General features: G+C 38.7%; 1 protein-coding gene across 1 annotated transcript; it reads left to right on the top strand.

Annotated features, from left to right (window-relative positions):
• The first annotated feature begins 14,774 nt into the window (after positions 1–14,774).
• On the top strand, positions 14,775–21,994 carry LOC127802732 (cycloartenol-C-24-methyltransferase). The gene is made up of 14 exons (XM_052338735.1): positions 14,775–14,983; positions 15,112–15,246; positions 16,827–16,893; positions 17,550–17,623; positions 17,777–17,861; positions 17,967–18,022; positions 19,439–19,493; positions 19,774–19,821; positions 19,905–19,988; positions 20,186–20,302; positions 20,394–20,477; positions 20,592–20,717; positions 21,048–21,145; positions 21,700–21,994. The coding sequence occupies exons 2-14, from the start codon at positions 15,164–15,166 to the stop codon at positions 21,761–21,763; spliced, it is 1,041 nt and encodes a 346-aa protein (XP_052194695.1). The 5' UTR covers positions 14,775–14,983; positions 15,112–15,163; the 3' UTR covers positions 21,764–21,994.
• Positions 21,995–22,785: the final 791 nt, after the last annotated feature.

Below are 22,785 nucleotides of genomic sequence, written 5' to 3'. Positions count from 1 at the left end.
ATATTTCGATATAAGAGACATTTTGTAAAGAATAATGTTATTTATTTAAATTGAAGATTTATCTAGAGTCTAGTTGGTACCTGTTCATTGAGAAATAAAAAGGCGTAATATAAACATAGATACTTACATATTTTCATTGAAAATGTGCCAACTATACTGAATTTTTATTCTAGATAAATAGTATTACTCTTTTAAGAATACCAAAATGATACCCCCAAGATGTTCCCGTGCATCATAGAGTCCAACTTATTCAAACAAATTCTCATTTTATGTTAGATAAATCATTTAAAGATTGAACATCGATTTTGTAACTTAATTTATCCAACAAAATTTCGATTCAAATATAATAATAACATCGTGATGTTGCAATTAAAGACTGATGTTCCTATGAATATCACACAAAAAGATAAAGACAACATCTAAAATAAAAGAAGTTCCTAAGTTTAATTTATATGAGATTTCAAAATTTGGGATACAACAACAATCCATTTTCGAAATTCCCTTATTTACATTTACATTCTACATGTGCATTTACCTATTCTCATTTATTCAGTAAAATAGCCATAATCACCACATTAAAATTAATCTATCTTTAAGATCTTATGTTGAAACCTTAATAGGTTTGGCTCGTAGTAAGGTTGCATTTTTGTTTGAATTAAGCTACACGAGGAACTAGGAATTTATCAAACTATTTGTTAATAGGTTGTTACCAATGATCCTACAAGCCAATCTCTTTCACTCACGAAAACCAAGTCCTCTTTTCTTAGCATGTACAAAAAGAATAAATTCTTATTTATCCCAAAAACTATGTCTATGGCTCACAACATTCCTCCCCTTTCTTTTGCTTAAATTTATTCCAATTTCATCTAGCTAGTAAGATTTGTTTCAAGGCTTCAAATTCTTTAAATCCCAAACCACTAGAATCCAAAAGAGATGTAATCACATGCTTTAAAGTAGCAAATTTTGGGAGTTTTAATGACAATTTACCAATATTTTGCCACAAACAAACTTAATCGCCATGAAATAAGTTCACAAAAAGCCAATCAAAAGAAAATTAGTATGTCAGATATATATACCTATATATATTTCATTGACGTAAATAGTCCTGGAATCATAAAATTAGAAGATATTTGCAAGTATACTTATGACGCATGACAATCGATGTTTGTTGTTGCTAAAGCGATGAAGAGAGTGAAAAAATGAGAAAGAGAGAAAAAAAAGTCAAAGGGACGTCAAATAAAGGGAATAAGGGAAAGATTGAGCAGTAAGTGGAGGGAAAATAATGGAATAAAAAGAGATCTAAAAGTAATGACACTTTATGAGATTTCAGACATTGACTTGTTGTTAAATTATATTTTACCAAGCTCCTTTTGATGTTTAAGTAAAAATAAAATAGTTGATTTAGTTTGTCGAACGACCATAAATTTAATTTTACCCTTTATGCATTTTACAACTTGGAACATCTCATCGCAAATGGTGGAAAGATAAATTTTTCTTTTTGGTTTTATGCTTTTTTGCATGAAACAAATAGGAAAAGGCCAGAAAATGATTATCAGCATGTTAGCATACAATATTATTGATGTGGCACCAACTGAAATTACTAGAATACCTCTACGCGCTGATAGTCTCACCTGCCACGCGGATCACCTGAGAGACCGACACATGGTAAGTCAACACTCCGGAGCGGAGCCCGAGAAATCCGGGCCGAACCGCAAGACCCGTTCCAACTTGACCGGGATTCTCGGGAGTCGTGCCCACTCATCTCGGGTACCCCAAAACGGGTTCACCTATAAAAGATAAGGACTCTCGTCAGGTACAAAAAAGCTCTACAGCTCTCTCATTTACTTCTACTCGCATTTACTCTACTGATTTGAGCGTCGGAGTCCACCTCGGGGGATCCTAGCCCCGGCCCTCCATTGTCTTGCAGGTTCTACACCCGAGGTCCGACATCCCCAAGTCCGAGGTTCCATTCCCGAGGTCCAGTCGCAGAGGTGGCACGTGGTGGTCGGTCCCAAAAACCATCATCATTTGGCCCCCCTTTGAAGATAAAGGCCATACTCGAGATGTCCTCCCCCTCGAAGTATCAAGGAGGTGCAGAGGCTAACCGGGAGGATAGCAGCATTAGGGAGGTTCTTGTCAAGATCTGCGGAAAGACAGTTGCCATTCTTTAAGGCCTTGACTCGAGTCCAGAATTTTGCATGGACAGAGGAATGCCAGGAGGCATTTGAGCAGCTGAAACAATGTCTAGTCTCCCCTCAGTCCTGGCAAAACCACAGCCAGGAGAGTCACTATATATTTATCTAGCTGCCTCAGATGAGGCTGTCAGTTCGGTTTTGGTACGAGAGGAGGACAAAATTCAAAAGCCGATCTATTATGTGAGCAAAAAGGTTGGCTAGCGCTGAGATTCGTTACACTCCAACAGAAAAGTTGGCCTATGCCCTAGTCATCTCCGCTTCGAAAGTTGAGGCCTTACTTTGAGGCACACCACATTATCGTCCTATCAAGTCAGCCGCTGAGGCATGTGCTAGGAAAGCCGGACTTGTAGGGGAGGATGCTCAAATGGGCAGTAGAGCTGAGTGCTTTCGACATCGACTATCGACGTCGGCCGGCCATCAAGGCGCAGGCTCTTGCCGACTTCATCGTGGAGGGTACCCTACCAGAGAAAGCAGACGAAGGGATTTCCCAGACTTGGACTCTCTCCGTAGATGACAGCTCCAGTGTCAGAGGCAGTGGCGCTGGATTACTACTGCAGGGCCCCGATGGCCAGGCTTAGCCGTATGCCCTCCACTTCGAGTTCAATGCCTCTAACAATGAGGCCGACTATGAGGCGCTCATTGCCGGGCTCAGGCTAGCGGAACAGATGGGAGTCAGGGATCTGGAGGTATATTCTGACTCGAATTTAATTGTGCAGCAGGACACAAGAGAGTTCGAGGCCCGAGAGGACGTCATGGCCCAATATTTGGCGATAGCCAAAGATCTTATGGCACGATTTCGGACAGTGAAGATCAATCATGTCCCACGGGCACAGAATGCAGTGGCGGATGCTCTCTCGAGGATAGCTGCTTCTTTCTTCCCTAGGAATTCCCGAGTTGTTTACATGGAGTCGTTGCCCCAGAGGAGCATAGAGACTGAGGCAAAGCAGCTGTGCGTGGAAGGGGTTGAAAGTTGGATGGATCCCATCGTAGCACATCTGACCAAGGGATGGCTACCCGATGAGGAACAGGAAAGTCGAAAACTCAAGCGCCAGGCTGCCAAGTTTCTACTGGTGGGATCAGACCTTTATAAGAAATCCTTCACTCACCCGATGCTGAAGTGTGTGGGACCGGTCGAGGCCGACTACATCCTAAGGGAAATCCACGAAGGGATTTGCGGCAGTCACATCGGAGCTCGGTCTCTCTCCCAGAAGACACTTCGGTAGGGGTATTACTGGCCGACAATGATGAGCGACGCTGGGCATTTGGTCCAGACTTGTGAGAGATGTCAAAAAACTTCCAACCTGGTTCACACCCCGGCAGCTGAACTCACCCACCTGGCTTCGCCTTGTCCGTTTGCCAGGTGGGGAGTCGATATGCTCGGGCCTTTTCCACTAGCGGCTGGACAAAACAAATACTTGATAGCAGCCATCGACTGCTTCACTAAGTGGGTGGAGGCCGAGCCTGTGGCGACTATTACAGGACGGAGGGTAAAACAATTCCTTTGGAAATCCATCGTCTGCCGGTTTGGTATTCCAAGGGTGCTAATAACTGACAATGGCACCCAATTCGAAGATCGATCAGTGCAAGAATGGTGCCGAGAGTTGGGGATTAAGCAACATTTTACCTCGGTCGCCCATCCTCAAGCTAATGGGCAGGTAGAGCTTACGAACAGGACCATTCTGCAAGGACTCCGAGCTCGAGTTGAGAAGGCGAACGGTCAATGGGTAGATGAGCTCCCCAGTATACTATGGTCTTATCGAACCACACGGCGAACGGCTACAGGAGAATGCCCTTTCACATTGTGTTATGGCTCGGAGGCTCTCATCCCTGTCGAGATTGGGGTGAGGAGCTACCGAGTGGAGCATTTCGATCCTGAGATTAACGAGCAGGGGCTAAGGTGTAACTTGGATTTGATGGATGAGCTCCGAGACCTGGCACGAATTCAACAAGCCGCATATAACCGGCCCATTGCTAGGTACTACAATCGACGAGTCCACGCTAGGAGCTTCATGCCAGGAGATCTTGTTCTACGACGGTTCGACGTGAGTCATCCTCGAGACATGAATAAACTAACTCCGAATTGGGAAGGGCCGTACCGAGTGGTGGAATCCCTAAGTCCGGGGGCATATCGACTAGAAGACATAGAAGGCAAGCCCCTGAAGCATACTTGGAATGTGCAGAACTTAAGGAAGTTTTATCAATGAGCAGGGGAATTCCCTGAATCTCTTTGTACTCTTTTTCTTTACGACTAATGGAAAGGCTTCATATTCTCTTCATCTAATAGCAATTGTCCAAAGGATTATACTTCGTCGAAGAAAAATCCAAGGGTCACGAGCCCTAGGCCGTCCTCATAAGTGGACTAAGGGCCATGAAAAAAACTCTAGCCAACACCCTCCTTCGCGTGGGAGTGGCTAAAACCCAAGGGTCACGAGCCCTAGGCAGTCCTCAAAAGTGGACTAAGGGCCATGGAAAAAACTCTAGCCAACACCCTCCTTCGCGTGGGAGTGGCTAAAACCCAAGGGTCACGAGCCCTAGATCGTCCTCAAAAGTGGACTAAGGGCCATGGAAAAAACTCTAGCCAACACCCTCCTTCGCGTGGGAGTGGCTAAAACCCAAGGGTCACGAGCCCTAGGCCGTCCTTAAAAGTGGACTAAGGGCCATGGAAAAAACTCTAGCCAACACCCTCCTTCGCGTGGGAGTGGCTAAAACCCAAGGGTCACGAGCCCTAGGCCGTCCTCAAAAGTGGACTAAGGGCCATGAAAAAAACTCTAGCCAACACCCTCATTCGCGTGGGAGTAGCTAAAACCCAAGGGTCACGAGCCCTAGGCCGTCCTCAAAAGTGGACTAAGGGCCATGGAAAAACTCTGGCTAACACCCTCCTTCGCGTGGGAGTCGCTAGAATCCAAGGGTCACGAACCCTAGGCTGTCCCCAACGGTGGACTGATGGCCACGAAAAGGTTCGTTCATGGGTCACGAGCTCTCGGCTGTCCCCCAAGGGTGGACTAATGGCCAAGGAAAAATTACAACACAGCACCCCCCTGATTGTTGACCTAGGGAGAACCAAGGGTCAAATTCACCCTCGTCAACTATGGAAGGGATCGAGGTTCAACTAGTCTCAGCCCATATGTTCGCAAGCAAAAGATGAACAGTCAAAGTGAAACGGCACTGTATAAAAATGAGATGATCCAATACATGATAATAGAGGAAGTACAAAAGGCCCTAGCTAGAAAAAAAAAAGAAAAAGAAAAGCTCAAGCATCAGAAGGCGCATCACCATCGTCGGCCATCTCCGAGTCCTCTATCCCGGCCACAATCTCCGCAACAGGACCGAACAGTGGACATGTCCAAGTCTGGATGAGCTCGTAATACCTCTGTCTCATGAGCTTGGAATCCCTTTGTCCAAGCGTCCTGCAGGTTCTTCTGGAGGAACTCCTCTACCTCAGGAAGCTTGATGGGCTCGGCATACTTGCGCTCGTATTGGCGAATGACTGAGTTCGCCCGAGATAGCTTGCAGCTCGTCCGAGATAGCTCTGCCTCTAGCCCCTGAATACGTAGGTCTGAAGCCTGCCGCTGGGAGGATAACTCATCCAAGTTCTTCCTGTGGCTCTCCAGTAACTCGTCCCTCTCCTACAGCTGGGTGTCTAGCTCCAAGGTCTTCTTGGAAGCTTGAGAGAAACGTCCAAAAAAGTCCGAAACGAGTGTGACCACCTGCAATGGGCAAGGCAAGTAAGGATAACATAGATGAGACTGGAGGATGTTGATAAAGTATAGATGATTACCTAGGCCAGATACTTACACAATGTGGCTTCTATGGCCTTCGAGGACTGCTCGGCCAACACCTGACGATCGGCAGGAGTGGCAAAGTGGTGAATCATACGTCTTGCCACCTGAGTGTTCCGGCTGAGATCGCTTGCCTTCACTCCCCAATCGGGAACATGGTCTGGACTGTGGGGAGGAGACTCCGAGGCTGGCATGAGCTCTCTCGAAGGATGGGAAGTCTTCTTTCTCTTAGCACGACTAGGCTCTCCTTCCTCAGCAGGAGGAGCATTCAAGGAAGCCTTTCCCCCCGTAAGAGCTGGGGCGCCCTCGTCCTCCGCGGGTCTCCGTTTGTTCTTCCCCCAGATGAAAGCTGTGCTCACCATCTCAGCTGCAAATGCGCAAACAAGATATTAAGGGCAAGAAAAGCGAGTTAGAAAAGTATGAAAATAGTGGGAAAATGACTACCCAAAGTGACATCAGGCTCGAAGCAAGTGTGAGTGGATAAACCCCCTCAGGTACAAGGTGCGATCACATATCAGGACCCGAGCGCTGATAGGGTTCAGCTCTCTCAAGATCTGAATATTGTGAAGCTCGTCCTGCGTGATCTTGCGACTACGGACCTTTGAGGGCTGGAAAGCCCACTCAACTGGCACCCCGAAGCTGACCCCCCCGGTCTTTCAAGCCAGCAAAGAAAAATCTACTCTTCCATCGTTTTACCGATGTGGGGTTATCGACTACAAACTGACGCTGGTTGAGGGGGGAAAAGGCAAATCGAGGTTCAGTTTTGCTAATGGAAATTACCTTGAACATCCTAAAGAAAAGTTGAGCAGTGGGCTCAATGTCCCGAGCTCGACAGCAGAGAATGAAGGTAGATAGGCACCTCCAGCCATTGGGAGTCAACTGAGAGGGGCATAACCCCACGATAGCGAACACCTCAACTACAGGAGTCGCGAGAGGAAATCTAAGGCCGGCAGCCAAGGCCTGCTCGTAGACGATGATACAGCCATAGGGGGCCTGGTGAGCTTTCAGACCTCGGGGTTCACTATACCAATACTCATCATGAATGAGGCGATATTTTCGGAGGAGGGGAAACAACTCCCTCTCGGTTATGGTAGAATGGTCCGTGGTTAGATCCTAGGGTAAGCTTCCTAAGTTGGGATCACTACTCACATGAGACTCTGAAGTGGGATGAAGTGAAACTCTTTCAGGCCTCCTAAGTTTCCCGGGCCTACGAAGGGGGCCGTGGGGGGGCTAGATAACTCGGTGTGTGATTCCTCACTACTAGAGCTGGTACTAGAGTTCTCGGAATCAGAGGAAGAAGACATGCTAAAAAACGAGCAGAAGTAGTTAAGAGAAGGTCACTGACCAGGAGAGTAAAGGCCGAGATCAAGAAAACACAACCACGACTGGGCTAGAGCCTCGGAGAGCTCAGTAGGCGCAATTTAGCTTGGGAAAATCTCGAGTCACGCCTGCGAAAAAGAAGAGCCAAGGAAACAAGTTAGTGAAGTTAAGCCTTGTTTTAAAGATTGTTTTGTTATTATTAACAAAGGAAAAGCCCAAGGGTCGACCATGGCTAACCCGAGGGGATAAATATATATATATATAATAAATAAATAATAAAAAAGGGGCAAAAGTCTCAAGGGTCGGCCATGGCCGACCCAAGGACGCCCCTGATATATATATATTATATATGTATATATTAAAAAAAAAATTGCAGAAGGAGAAGCAGGAGGGGGGTCGGCCAGGGCCGAACCCCCCTGCCCTGGCCGACCTCGGCCAAGCCGAGCCAAGCGCTCGGCCTCGTCGAGATCTAGCGAGGCCGAGCATGGCCGAGGAAGCTCGACCTCGGCCGCAACCGAGGTCGGGCCAGGCCAAGCCGACCTCGGCCATGATCGAGGCGGCCTGGCCAGGTCGACCTCGGCCAGGCAGAGGCGCCTGGCCGAGGGAAAATTTGAGTTTTTTTTTTTTTTTAAAAAAAAAAAGCAAAATGGAAGCAAAGGTAAAAAAATAAATAAATAACAAATAAGAAAAAATAAAAGCAAATGAGGATGGGAAAGACTAACCTCAAGAAGTTGAATGCTTGTTTTGAAATAATAATTGTGGGGTGGGGCCTTAGGGCTTATATAGAGGGGACCCAAGGGGGGAAAAAATTCAAAATGACAATGTTTCCCTCCAAACAAATTTTTCCCTCCAACCAAAACCCATCCCTATAACCTCAATAGTCAGGTAACCTACTCCTCGACCCAGCATGATTTTCAACTCGGCTCAAGGAGTGGGGGGCAAATGATGTGGCACCAACTGAAATTACTAGAATACCCCTACGCGCTGATAGTCTCACCTGCCACGCGGATCACCTGAGAGACCGACACGTGGCAAGTCAACACTCCGGAGCGGAGCCCGAGAAATCCGGGCCGAACCGCAAGACCCGTTTCAACTTGACCGGGATTCTCGGGAGTCGTGCCCACTCATCTCGGGTACCCCAAAACGGGTTCGCCTATAAAAGACAAGGACTCTCGTCAGGTACAAAAAAGCTCTACAGCTCTCTCATTTACTTCTACTCGTATTTACTTTACTGATTTGAGCGTCGAGTCCACCTCGGGGGATCCTAGCCCTGGCCCTCCATTGTCTTGCAGGTTCTACACCAGAGGTCCGACATCCCCAATTCAAGGTTCCATTCCCGAGATCCGATCGCAGAGATAGCACGTAGTGGTCGGTCCCAAAAACCATCATCAATTATTTTCCTTGGTAAAATTATTCAGATCAAAAGGCATCTCAGCTTGAAAGAGAGAGATATCTAAAAGCAATGATGCGTTTTCAAGGAGATTTCAGACATTGACTTGCTATTAAATTGCATTTTACTAAGTTTACTCTTACGTGTTAAGCCAAAAAAAGTAGTTGATTCAGTCTACCGACTGACTATAAAATTCATTTTGTCTTTTCTGCATTTTACCACCTAGAACATCTTACCCTAAATAGTAGAAAGAAAAATTTTCTTTTTGGTTTGATGTTTTTTCACAAGAAACAACAAAGAATAAGCTATTGATAGGCTATTAATTACCAATGATCCTACAACCTATAATCCATTTCCACGCACGGAAACTAGGTCTTGTCTTCTCAACGTGCACAAAAGAACAAATTCATTGCAATATTCATCCCAAAAACTATGTTCACGGCTTACAACATCCCCCCATATTTTGCTTAAATCTATTCCAATCTCATATAGCTAGTAAGACTTTTGTTCAAGGCTCCAAATTCTCTAAATCCCAAACCACTAGAATCCCTAGGGTTTAACAAATATAGTCACATGTTTTAAGGCAACAATTTTTGGGAGTTTTAATGACTATTTACCACTATTTCACCACAACAAATTCAACAACCATGAAATAAGTCCACGAAAAATCAATCAAAAAATAATTAGTATGCCATATATATATATATATATACCTATATATATTTAATAGATGTAAATAGCTAAACTCTTTCTTATGTTTAAGTCGAAAAAAGTAGTTGATTCAATTTGCAGATTGATCATAAAGTTCATTTTGTCTTTTTTATGTTTTACCACTTGGACCATCTCCCCCAATTAAATGGTGAAAAGAAAATTTTTCTTTTTGGTTCGATGTTTTTCTCAAGAAACAAATGGAAAGATGCTAAAGAATGGCCATTGGCATGTTAGCATACTGTACTATTTTTCTTGGTAAATTATTAAAATAAAAAAAAATCTTAGATTGACAGAGATATATATCCAAAAGAAATTATGTGCTTTTAAGAAGATTTTGAACATTGACTTCATGTTAAATTGCATTTTACCAAGCTCATTCGTATGTTTAAGCTAAAAACAATAGTCGATTTAGTTTGTCGATTGACCATAAAGTTTATTTTGCCTTTTCTAACGTTTTACCACCTGGAATGCCTCACCCCAAATGATGGAAAGAAAAAGTTTCTTTTTGGTTTGATGCTTTTTCATAGGAAACAAACGAGAAGAGGCTAGAAAATGGGCACCGACATGTTTTCATACTGTACTATTTTCCTATTAAAATTATTCAAATTAAGAGGCATTTCAACATGAAAGAGAGAGAGAGAGAGATCCAAATACAATGTTGAGTTTTCAAGGAGATTTGACACATCGACTTATTAAATTGTATTTTACCAAGCTCTTTCTTATGTTCAAGTCGAAAAAAAAGTAGCCTATTCAATTTTTCGACTGACCATAAAGTTCATTTTACCCTTTTTCAATTTACCACTCGGAACATCTCGCCTTGAACGGTGGGAAGAAATTTTTTCTTTTTGGTTTGATTTTTTTTGCAGAAAATAAATGGGAATTGTCAACATTCGGGGTTAGTCGACCGTGATTCGTAAGCCAATAATGAGAAAAATGAGCACAAAATGTAAAGATGAGGAACTAATGAAAACCAACAATAAGTCACACACAGAGAAGTTTTTACGTGGTTCGACCAGAATGATGCTTAGTCCGCAACTGTTCTTTAGTTATTCCGGCAGAGTAACAGTATATTATTGTTGTCTCTCCTCTTACAATGGTGTTTTGACTCCTATTTATAATGTGGAGTGTTTACAATTTTCACAAAATTCATAAATTGAAGGATAATATCATGGGGACAAAGTGTCCTCATCAATTCCATAAAATTAATAATGAGTTCCGTATTACCATGGATCTGATTTGCCTCAGATAAAGTAGACGGGTCCTTACTTCCGGTTGTTCAGCAGTCTTATTGTTATGCGAGGTGGACGGTAGGCCAGCGAGCTGGAAGTATCGTTAAGAGCTCGTTTGGTTAGGCCAGCGAGCTGGAAGCATCGCTAAGAGCTCGCCTAGTTCCGTGATCTAAGCTCGGGTCTTAGCGACGTGTGACTTTATTCTAACGAGCTCGGCCTTTGGACCTATTGGGTTTCAGGAGATTGAGCCAACCTGTTGGGTTGAGTTCAACCCATAAGAAATGGTCTGGGAAATACCCATAACACTAGCCCCCTAGCTCGTAGTGCGATTTTCGAACTCGAAGCAAATGTATGCCAACTATTCCAACTGTCAATCCACATTTCAGACTTTTATCCAATCGCTTCAAATCACGTCGTTTCATGTCACACGCCTTGTCTAAGGCATATTTAATGTGCATGTTCCCCTATTACTGCGCATGATCATAACCGTGGGACCCACGAGCCATCATGCAACCAGTGAATGTGGGGCATGCCACGAGCCGTTTTGATCCGACGGCTGGGATCATTCGAACTAAAAGTATAAATAGCAGAGATACCCTTATATTTCCCTTTTCATGCCATTTTGAAATCATGTTCTTGATTTCATTCTGCTCTCGAGACTTCCATTGCGATGAAGCTTCTCCGGCTACGATCATTCGAGCGTCCATCATCGTTTAAGGCTTGATCAAGACTCTTATACCAGCTAGAGATCCACTAATAGGTAAATTTCTTGAGACCTTCGTCTTTTTCTTGAGATTTCTTTCATTGGGTCATCCATCGTCAGTTTACCGTTATTAGACCTCTGGCCTTTTTGATTCTATCAGTGTCACTTCTCACTTTCTGGTGCACTGATTTGAATCAATTTGTTAGGTATCCCTGAGCCTTCGGGCTTGATAACTTTATGATTACTTTTTAATGGAGTATCGGGCTTGTAGTCGTAGCCCCCCTCGTCTTAGGCGATGCCCTATTACAAAGCGCATGACCTTTCAGATATGGAATACCTTTAGGGTTTTTGGTTCTTCGAGATTTGGTTCGCAAACTACTACCTATCTGTTTTTTCTTTCATTGTAGATGTCCAATTCTATTCAAGAGAACTCAGGCTAAAAGCGTTGTAACCATATCATAGGAAACACGATACCTCAAACTCGAAATATTGCCTTGTGATAGAGATGCATAACCTTGAGAGAGCGAGCTAACTATTCTTTCTTTCATTGTAGATGTACTATTTTTTTTTTATAAAATTATTCAGATAAAAAAACGTCTCAAATTTAGAAAGAGCTTGCCATAATCCTAATTTTATTTTCAAAACCTAATAACCAAAGACTTGATGGAGCTCACTCACAATGAAGAGCCAGAAGCCTCTACCCTTAGGGCGTAGATCAATTGGCAAAGGAAGAACCGTTGGGGTATTACTCTTTGGATCTCCAGATTTCGTGTTCGAGCCCTAGTTAGGAGATAGTTCAGCAGACAATGAGTGTTCCTGAAAATGAAAAATGCTTGTCGCTCTTACGTTTGTGGTTGTTCTAGGGGTCGAAACCTGTCTACTGGATTTCTTGATTTACCTCTCCTGCTGAAATCGTGTGACCAAATTGCGGGGGCACTAGTGATGATACGTTAATAAAAAATTAAAAAAAAAAGAGCCAGAAGCCTCTTTCGCATAGACAAAAATAGATAAAACATGAGGGGGTGCAGAATGGGGAGGTTATATACAAAATTTTAAATAAAATTAGTTTTAGTATAATGATAAAAATCTTTAAGAAATCAGTTGTTATTTGGATATAATAAATATAAATTTTGTTTACGTAGTTAATTTTTGTTCTTAATCAAGATGCTAAAGATTTAGATAAAATATTTTTATTAATAAAATTTTGTAACACAAAAACATGGTATTTACTTATATAATATAAATATAGATTGTCGCTTATACTTCAAATGTTAAAGTTTTGCAAATTTGTGAAAACAAAACCAAAAATCTTTATATATATTTATATATATAAAAGTAAGATAGTCTTGAAAAAAGAAATTTTTCCCCAAAACTTGCATTAATGATTTGCAATTAATACTTACATTAATAATTTGCATTTTGTAATTTGCATTAATAATTTAAATATTTCAATTGCTTTGAAATAATAAATAGTAATAAAATTTCCCCCAAAACTTGCATTAATGATTTGCATTTAGTACTTATTGTATTAATAATTTATATTTTATAATTTACATTAATAATTTAAATCTTTCGATTGTTTTGAAATAATATGTACTAGTTATTGTAAAATTAATAATAGATTTTAAATACACGAGTTTTTCAATGCTAATTATGGATTTTTCAATACATTATTACGTGAATATTAAATATTTAATTAATTCGTCAATCAATCAAAAATAAATATTATTTATGAACAATATGAATAGACATTTAAACTATTAATTAAGTCATAAAAAATTATTCATTTATATAAAATTTTATCTTTATATAATGTAATATAAATATTATATATTATATATAATATATAGTAGAATAGTATGTAAATATTTATTCCCTCCAAAAATCTGTCAAACTATTTTTTACATCTAAAATTTGTATTAAACTTGAATGAATTTTTTAATGCTATTAATTAATTAAAAATAAATATTTTCTTTTATATCTTCTCATAAATTAATCCGTCAATCAATCAAAAATAAATACTATTTATGAGAAATATAAATAGACACTTAAAGTATTAACTAAGTAACGAAAAATTATCCATTAAATAAAATCTTATCTTTGTATAATTTAATAATATATAATATATTATATTAAAGTATAATAGTTTGCACATTTTTGTTTTCTCCAAAAATATATCAAACTGTTTTTTGCCTCTAAAATTTATATTAAATTTGCATGAGTTTTATAAAAAATACTAATAGACAACTTAAACTATTAATTAAGTCATAGAAAATTGTCTATTTATTTAAAATATAATAGTTAAACAAAGTATCTTGTCAAGTGTCAATCAATGGTGAATTGTTTTTCCTCAAAAACTTGTATTAAATCAAAGGTAGTGATTAATTAATTATTAATTACTTTAATAATTATATTATAGTCTTGAAAATTCATAAAAAATGCTAGGATTTTTCAATGCTAATTAATATTTAAGGTATCACATTTTTAAGACTATGGAAGAAATCAAAATTTATATTTTTAAAATTTTGTTATTATTAAAAAAAACTTATTTTACTCATGTTTAAGAGTTTTAATTTATATTTATAATTATAATATAATAAATAAAAAATAAAAAACATCTTTGAGTGTATATATTATAGATTTTATAATATTTATTTATAAATAAATATAATAGAATAAATAAAAATATTTATAAGTATTTTGTTAAGTGACTTACTTAATGTGTTAATTATTCTTTAAAACATTAAATAACAGTACATTAAATTAAAAGTATTATCCATTAGTATATTGAATAACAAATAATTAATTAAATTTAAATTTTGATAAATAATTAAAGATTAAAAAAATTATAATTATTAATTTTATAAAAAATATTTAAAATAACAAGTTTGTTTTTTTATTTTTAAATTAAACTCTCCAGATTCACGGATTCACCACTAGTTGAGTGAAACGACAAAAAAGGGTGAATTTTTGACATCTCCTCCTTGATCATATCATCATTTAATAAAAATTATTAAATAAAGAAAACCAGTATATCATCAAAACCAAATAATAAATTAAATATAATTAATAAAAAATAAAAACTCAGTATAATATTAAAAAAAGTCAGTATAATAAAAATATGGGTAATGCAAAAAATAAATTATACTATGTTATTTGTCCATAAAGATATTAAATTTATTAATATTTTTAATATATATTTTTAAAAAATAACACTTAGTGTGACATTCTTTTATTAATATATTATCTTAATACAAATAATATATAATATACTAATATAAAAATATAATGTTAAATATCCTTTGAAATTTCTAAATAATATCTTCGTTTATCGTTACCTTTGTTTTTTGGAATATTCAGATCAATCCCCATGCGAACTGGACGAGCGGTATCACATCGGTGAAACGCTGGACTCCACAACGTGCACGTGCACGTGCTAACATGGCGACCGGAGGGAATCTGTCCCTGTACGGTGCGTGTCGTCTTGTAATTCGGCGCTTTTCAACCTTTCCTTCCTCCTTTGTCGCAGTCGCAGATCCACCCAAATCCACAAAAACCTTAAGTACAGAATCGACATGGAGACGGCACGCTTTTCCTGAATCCATTCGGGATCCCCCTCCCTCTCTCTCTAGGGTTCTTCGGATCTCACTTTTGAAGTAAGCAAGCAGAACAAGCCACATTGTTCTTGATGTGCTTTTTCTGGAGATGCTTTCTCAAAATCGAACTCTGTGTTTGTTCTTTTTTTTTTTTTTTTTTTTTGATCCGTTTTATTTCCCATTTTCAGTATAACTGTGGTGGCGCCGGCGGTGTCTCGGTGAGAATTTCGCTTCTGGGAGATGTCGAGAGCCGGAGCCTTGGATCTCGCCACTGGCGTCGGCGGAGAGATTGATAAAGGGGAAGTTCTCGCCGCCGTGGAGAAGTATATCGTCTCTCTCAATTTGATTTGTCTGCTGAAAGATATGCACATCTTTGTTGATAAAATGATCGTTGCTTTATAAATCATGTCACGTAAATTTGGTAAAATGTGCATTGTAGCTTGGTAATCGTTCATGATTAAAAAGGACTAGAGTTTTGGTTAGTACTATCCATGACCTATTCCAGTAAACCGTCTTAATCACGGCAGTTTTTAATTGCTTGCCAGCAAACCTTTGTCACCATTTTTTCCAGTTTATTTTTTACTGTGATGACGCAATGCACCAAAAAATTATGTGATAACAACCATTTGGATGTCTGGATGTAAGATTTTGTCTAGGGAAGTAAAAATGGCTTAGCTTATTTCTATCCACTTGTTTATGAGTAACCATTTTAAACTCTGTTTTTTTTTTCGGAAATACCTGTTCAATGTTTTTCTAGTTTCACCCCTATTGGGCACAAAAAATATTTAGCTTCTTTCATTTGATTGTTGTTTTTCTTTTGTTTCTCCTTACATACCTTAATACCTAACAAATCCAATAATCAACGAGATTACACTTCATCTTGAGTAACAATGTCATAGATCTTTTACTCTAAATCCCAGGATCTAGAATCAAGGACATTGTGAGGAGATTACACTTGTTGTGAAGTCACAATTTAGGCCTTTTAATCTAAATCCAAGAATCAGAATCAAAGATATTGTAAGGAGATTAAACTTGTTCTGAAGTTGAGAACGAGGAAGTTCTTGCTGCTTTTAAGCAGTATACGCTCTCTTTTTTAAATTGATATCCATACATCACCAATATGAACATATGTTGATGAAATGATCATTGCATCATAAAAACATATCATGTGAATTAAGAAAAGCATGCGGGAGGTTGGTTGTGGTTGATGTTGGAAAAAGGACTAATGATCTGGTGGTCCCTATTCTGCAAACTTTTTCCAGTTAACCATCAATTTTTTTAACAATTTTATTACTTATCAGAAAATTGTTATCATCTTTTTTATTTTTAGAAATTGAATAGATTTCTAAGTTGTAGAGTCAGTCTGAGGAATTAGAATTGTGTAGATTTTCCATCTTTGACCAGAAGCCAATCTTGACATTCTTCCATGCCTTCTTTCCACGCCCCCCCCCCCCCCCCCCCCCCTCTTTCATTTTTTGGACACTAATCTCCAATCTCAAAGGTCTAACTTTCTTGTGGTTAAGTTTGATATCATGATAAATTTTGTATAATTGATGTGCATTTTGATTCTGCAAGAAATGCACCATACATTCATTAAGTTTTCATCAGTCCCATCCTCATTTTCTGAAAATTACATTATGAGAACTTGGGTTCTTACCCCACTTTACCTGGTTACTTGGTATTATGGAAAAGTTACTAGGAGTAACCATTAGATCTAGATGCTGCTTACATAAAAATAGTAAAAGAAAGAAATGCCTCATGCTGGCAGCAGTGTTGACATGGCTAATATATGTCACCCTTAATATTTGAGATCCTGGTCTGTGTTTATTGGCGCTGGATTTACATGGTCTGCTTGATATTCTGTGGATTTGAATACGGTTAAAGTAAATGTCTATTGCTTCAGGTATGAGAAGTATCATGGCTACTATGGAGGTGAAGAGAAGGAGAGAAAGGAGAACTACACTGACATGGTAACAGAATTTCACTTTAACATGTTCTACATTTACAGTGTTATTTTATACCTGCCATCAGTTTATTTGACCCAGTTACCCTATAAACATTGAATTTTAGAAATAATCTAATGTTGATGGATGCTTGCTTCATTTTCATCACATGGTTTAACCCATGGTTCAGCCATTTGAACAAACCTTACTGTGCCATGCCTCTTTTCCAGTAAAGATACACTTACTCATTCTCTTGGCTTCATTCATTCAGGATTCTTATTTCCTAGTATATCAGCTCCTCAACCATTAGATTGCAAACTTTTTTAGGGCTGGGAGATATATAGCGGCAACCACAGATATTCTGTGGACCATGTTTCCTTAAAGGAACAGCCTCCTGCAGTGAAGGAGTTGAGAACAAACTCTTCCCTTGTCTGTTTGGTAGCCTAACTTTATAAATAATTGGATAGTGAATGGATACAGCATCTCTGCTCTTGGATCATTCTAGTGAACTGACTTCAAGTTATGAACTTATGACCTGGTGGTGGACCCAGTTAGTGATTCAGTTTTCTTAAAATTGGAGCCCCCCCCCCCCCAAGATGATTCTCTTTCAGTGCCAACTTACTTGGACTTCACAAAAAAAAAAAATGTTGCTATGTATAAAAATTGTCACATTTGGTTTTCAGGTGAACAAATATTATGATCTTGTGACCAGCTTCTATGAATATGGCTGGGGAGAGTCATTTCATTTTGCTCCCAGGTTAATGTTTAAGCTCTTGATGGTGCTCCCTCTCCACTTTCTTCAATTCTAAATGTTACCCTCAAGCTATTTACAACCATTATGTACATCCTGAGATGTGTTTGCAACTGTTGATGGAAAAACTAAATGTGGTAATGACATCTGTGCCTGCAGATGGAAAGGGGAGTCTCTTAAAGAGAGCATTAAACGACATGAGCACTTCCTTGCTTTACAGTTAGGCCTAAAGCCTGGACATAAGGTCTTTCTCTTTCATTTTATTGTGCATGAAAATTCAGGGACCGATAATGCAATGACTCTTGTGTGTTTTGAGATTGTTGATTTTAGCTTTCTGGTGTCACCATAGGTGTTGGATGTTGGGTGTGGAATTGGTGGACCATTACGTGAAATCTCTGAGTTCAGGTAAATGATTTATTCACGAGTGAATTAATTTGTGGGTCAAAAAATAATAATGAATAATAGTTCATGCTTTTGTACACGGAAGCTTCCCCCTGGAATTACTCATTGACCTTTCTGGTGATAGCAAGCTGAAATCTTTATACATGCACACACAAGTAGAAGCTAAATTTAAACCTTTTGACTATTGCAATAAACTTAGTGTACTACTTAAAATATCTATACTACACTTTCTTGAATAAAAAATGTTAAAACTTGAATGAAGCTAATTACAACTAGTCAAAAAAGTAAAATCATCACTTCTCTATTTAGCCCACACACTCCTTACTTTTCTCTCTTCCTCATGATTATCATTCACGGTTTGCTAATGCAATACCTCATGCTTTACCTGACCCACATGCCCCATCTCTTCCAATCTACACACACACACATTTGTAACACCACAACCTCCTAACAAGGGTAACAACCTTTGCCATCTTTCTTGAGAGGTGTGAAAGTAAATAAGGATGATGGTAAGAGACGCAAATTACAACATGACAAAGTTTCTTGTCTCAATTTTCATACAAATTAGGACGAGATAAGAATGTTATGCTAGATGTGTAGCCATATAAGAATAAACAAAATTGAAAAGGACATTATCTGTAATATGGTTTCAGTGTTGCCTAAGATATGCAAGGTGCAATTAAGATGGCTCTACTCATCTGACAAGAAGACTAATAAACACATTAATGAAAGAGAGACTAATAAACACATTAATAGAATGGAAGAAGGTTGTGGCAAAGAAAGAGAGATGATCAGATAAAACTTGATGGTGAACACTTAATAGAGATGGAGTGCTAGAATTCATGTAACCAATCCCGCTTTGTGGATTAAGGCTTGTGATCATGATGTAAGTTATTTTATTTTTTCTTTTCTTTTTGTCTCCCCAATACATGCACAAAGACGTTTATACTCTGCCAGAGTTTCTGCCTACCCAGACTCTGCCATGGCAGCATGGCCAATCCCTTCACTACCTCTTACCTGGTGTCAACCCTCTTAACTTCATGCCTATATTGAAACTCCACTACCATACTTGAGATGAAGAGAGGAAATTAATGTTTTAAGGACAAGTGTAAAGCTGAATTTGTAGGTACTAAGTAATAACAGTTGTTAATGAAGGTTATTTCATTTTCTTTTTCAAACTTCTAAATCAATTTGAAAATGCCAAATACTATTTACGTGGCATCGAAAAACCTGCCACATTTCTTGAACAGCAGGGAGGACTCTGTTTACAGTAAGAGAAGTCAGTCTAATTTCCAGTACGTGGGAAGTGTTGTCTCTATTTTCAGTAAACATCAGGGCTGATTGATGTAATTTACTCTAATTTAATTACAATTTTAAATAGTTGACTCTGACATTCTTTCCTTTTACTGATTTTTTCAGCATGACATCAGTTACAGGACTGAACAACAATGAATATCAGATAACAAGAGGAAAGGTACATACTTATGCATTATCACTTGATGATTATGTATAGTGGCAGAAGGTTTTTCCATGAGAACAAATAATTAAGTTACTGGATTTGACTTGATTTCTCCCAGTTCAGATGATGCTTTTCGGTGGGTTTTATTTTGTTGAATGTGGTTAAGTTATAGTCCTATTTGAACTGGGATCATAATTAAAAGATTACCATGATGCCCTTCTTTAGTTAAATTTATTCTGGCAAAAATGCAGTCACTTCTGTGGCATAATGCCCGTGTGCTTCTGTTATTCTGCAGGCACTTAACCGCAATGCAGGAGTTGATAAGACTTGTGACTTTGTGAAAGTTAGTATTTTCCTAAATATAATTCATTTTTTCCCGAGACGTTAGTGTTTCCAGGTTATGATCATAGTTTCAAAATGATGCAGGCAGATTTCATGAAAATGCCATTTCCTGACAATAGTTTTGATGCAGTGTATGCAATTGAGGCTACGTGTCATGCTCCAGATCCGGTAGATATATCAAACACGTCTAATCTTGTTTTGTTGTTTTAAGTAATGCTTTGATTAGGAATAACAGATTTAACTTTTTGCCCTGGTGATGTGTAACATGGTTTCCTTTTGTTTATTATCTTCTTTGTTTTCTATTGGTTTAGCCCGTGTTTTGGTTCCCTAATGTTCGTTTATTTTTTTATTCATGTGCTCTGAAGGTTGGCTGCTACAAAGAGATCTATAGAGTATTGAAGCCGGGCCAGTGTTTTGCTGCGTATGAGTGGTGCATGACTAATTCCTATGATCCCAATAACACAGAACACCAGAAAATCAAGGTTTTCAAAAGAATAACCAGAAACTTGCTATTAACTGTTTTTTAATGAGTATATATAGATGATTGTACTCATAAAAAAGTCCTTTACACAGGCAGAAATTGAGCTCGGTAATGGACTCCCGGATGTGAGGCTTACGGGACAATGTATTGAAGCTTTGAAGCAAGCTGGTTTTGTAGTAAGTAACAAGTTGCTGCTCCACAAAAATCTGTCTCATGAGATATTGAATGTCAGGCAAATTGGAAAGAATTATTGACCCTTTTTTTTTTGCTACTATCTTTTATCTATCAAGGTTATATGGGACAAAGATCTTGCAGCCGACTCACCTGTCCCTTGGTACCTGCCTTTGGACAAAAGTCATTTCTCACTGAGTAGCTTCCGTCTAACGGCTGTTGGACGTTTTGTAACCAAAAACATGGTATGAACTTAAAACACTGTACTACCAGTTTAATTCTAAATACGGTTTTCCTGGTATTATTTTGAGGGTTTGGGTGAGCAATCACCTGTTTTAGCTTGAAAATTGTGTATTCCACCTACGACAGAAGTAGAGTTTAAGTTTGGTCGGAATGGACTTTCCTGACCTCACAGTAATAAAATGACATTTTTAATTTGATCGGTGTTGTGGATGATATCAATCAAAACTTGAGAATTTTGTGTTTCCCCCCGGCTCCTCCCCCCACCCCACCCAAAGAAAAAAAAAAAGATGCTGGTACCATTTAATATAAGTGTTTTGTTTTCCCTGATGAAGGTCATGGCTCTAGAATATGTCGGACTTGCCCCTAAGGGAAGTCAGAGGGTTCAAGCTTTCTTGGAGAAAGCCGCAGAAGGGCTAGTTGATGGTGGAAGGTGAGAATTACTCCCATTCATATTTTTTATTTTTCTTTCCTAATCTTTAACATATCGACTAGTTGTAACTAGCATTAACTTAGCAGGTCTATCTTGTTTCTGTGCATAATTCCTTGATCAACTGGTGCTTAGCCCTTTGGAATTTGAATAGAGCACAAGCCACTTGCTTTAGTGAATAATAAAACATAACCACTGTGGATTTCTATCCCATAATAAGAAGGGGATAAATCTGGGCTTGGATTTGATTTGCTTTCATTAACTAGATTAATAATGCTTAGTATATTGAAGAAATTATTTTGTGCCTCCGATCTTTGTGTCTCAAACCAATGATTTACTGCCAATTTTATCTTCCATCATTCCTCTCAACCACAGAAGAGATACAAAGACCATTACCATCGTGAAATGTTAGAAAAGTTGTTGATTTTTGTCCTAGTTTTTGTATTCAAAAGAAAAGTATATCTAATCTCCCTTTGAACTATCATCTGAAGTTATTGGATTAGAGAAGTTGAGAGGGGAGAATCCATTCTAAGTATCCGACTCACATGATGTTTCAGGAAGGAGATCTTCACGCCAATGTATTTCTTCTTGGCTCGGAAGCCGCACACCGATAGTCAGTAACGCCCAAGTGGAACTAGTCAAGAAGCTGCTTCGTTTATTGAATCTTTCTTGGCAGTTCTGACCAGCTGCTGTTGCTTGTGGGGATTTTCTCCCGTGTTTTAGTTTTAAACTTCCTGCTTAATTAACTGTAATTTTTGTCTCTCTTCTGGCCCATCAAAATTCAAGAATCATATGTTGTGCTTGAGATACAGATTTCCCTCTCCTTGGCAGGAATTTAGTGCTTTGCTTTTACTTTGGTCTACAGTTTCTAGAGAACTCTCTTTGACAGAAGAACCCTCTTGACCTGGATAATAGAATCCAGAAAATTTAGAAAAAAAAGTATCCCAAAGAGCCCTGGTTGACTTAATATCAGATTAGGCAGCCTAACAAAGCTGGCTAGCTAGCTAGCTCAACTTTGGCCCGGGTATTGCTGTGGGGTTTGGCACGGACAGGAGTTTTGAGTTGTCATCTATTATAGCTAACAGCTATTCTTCTTTAAATTTCTCAAAAAATGACTATTCTCTTTTTCTGTAAATGCAAAAAAAAAAAAAAAATACTTATATCTTTAAGATGCACCACATATTTGATCCCAACCTAATCAGACGAGACGATTGGATTTATTGATAGGGATAATATTATGAGTTTTTTCGAGCAATTAATGGGTTGGCGTCAAAATTATTTTCCATTTTAAGATTTACATACATTCAATATATGTTCGGCATCACAATTTCATTAGAAATTTCTTCTTCTTGCCTTCTTGGGGGGGGTTTGGTAACATTAGTAATTGTTATTAAATCCAAGTCAATGCCTTCCAACCATAGAATCCACAGTAGGAAAATTGCGCCGTGAAAGGTATGTCCATATTAATTAATTAATCTCAACAAATAAGAATATATACAGCCCAGCAATTGACAACAACAATCTTACATAATAAAATAATTCTAGAGATAAACAGGTTTTACATGCTTATTTCCTCTTACAAATTACAATTGCAGTTGCAGACCACAAATTCAATCAAACTGCAGTTTTACTAGACAATTTTG

This window comes from Diospyros lotus, chromosome 5 (genome assembly GCF_014633365.1).
Source record: "Diospyros lotus cultivar Yz01 chromosome 5, ASM1463336v1, whole genome shotgun sequence".
Taxonomy (NCBI): domain Eukaryota; kingdom Viridiplantae; phylum Streptophyta; class Magnoliopsida; order Ericales; family Ebenaceae; genus Diospyros; species Diospyros lotus.
This window is presented reverse-complemented; position numbering and strand designations above follow the sequence as displayed.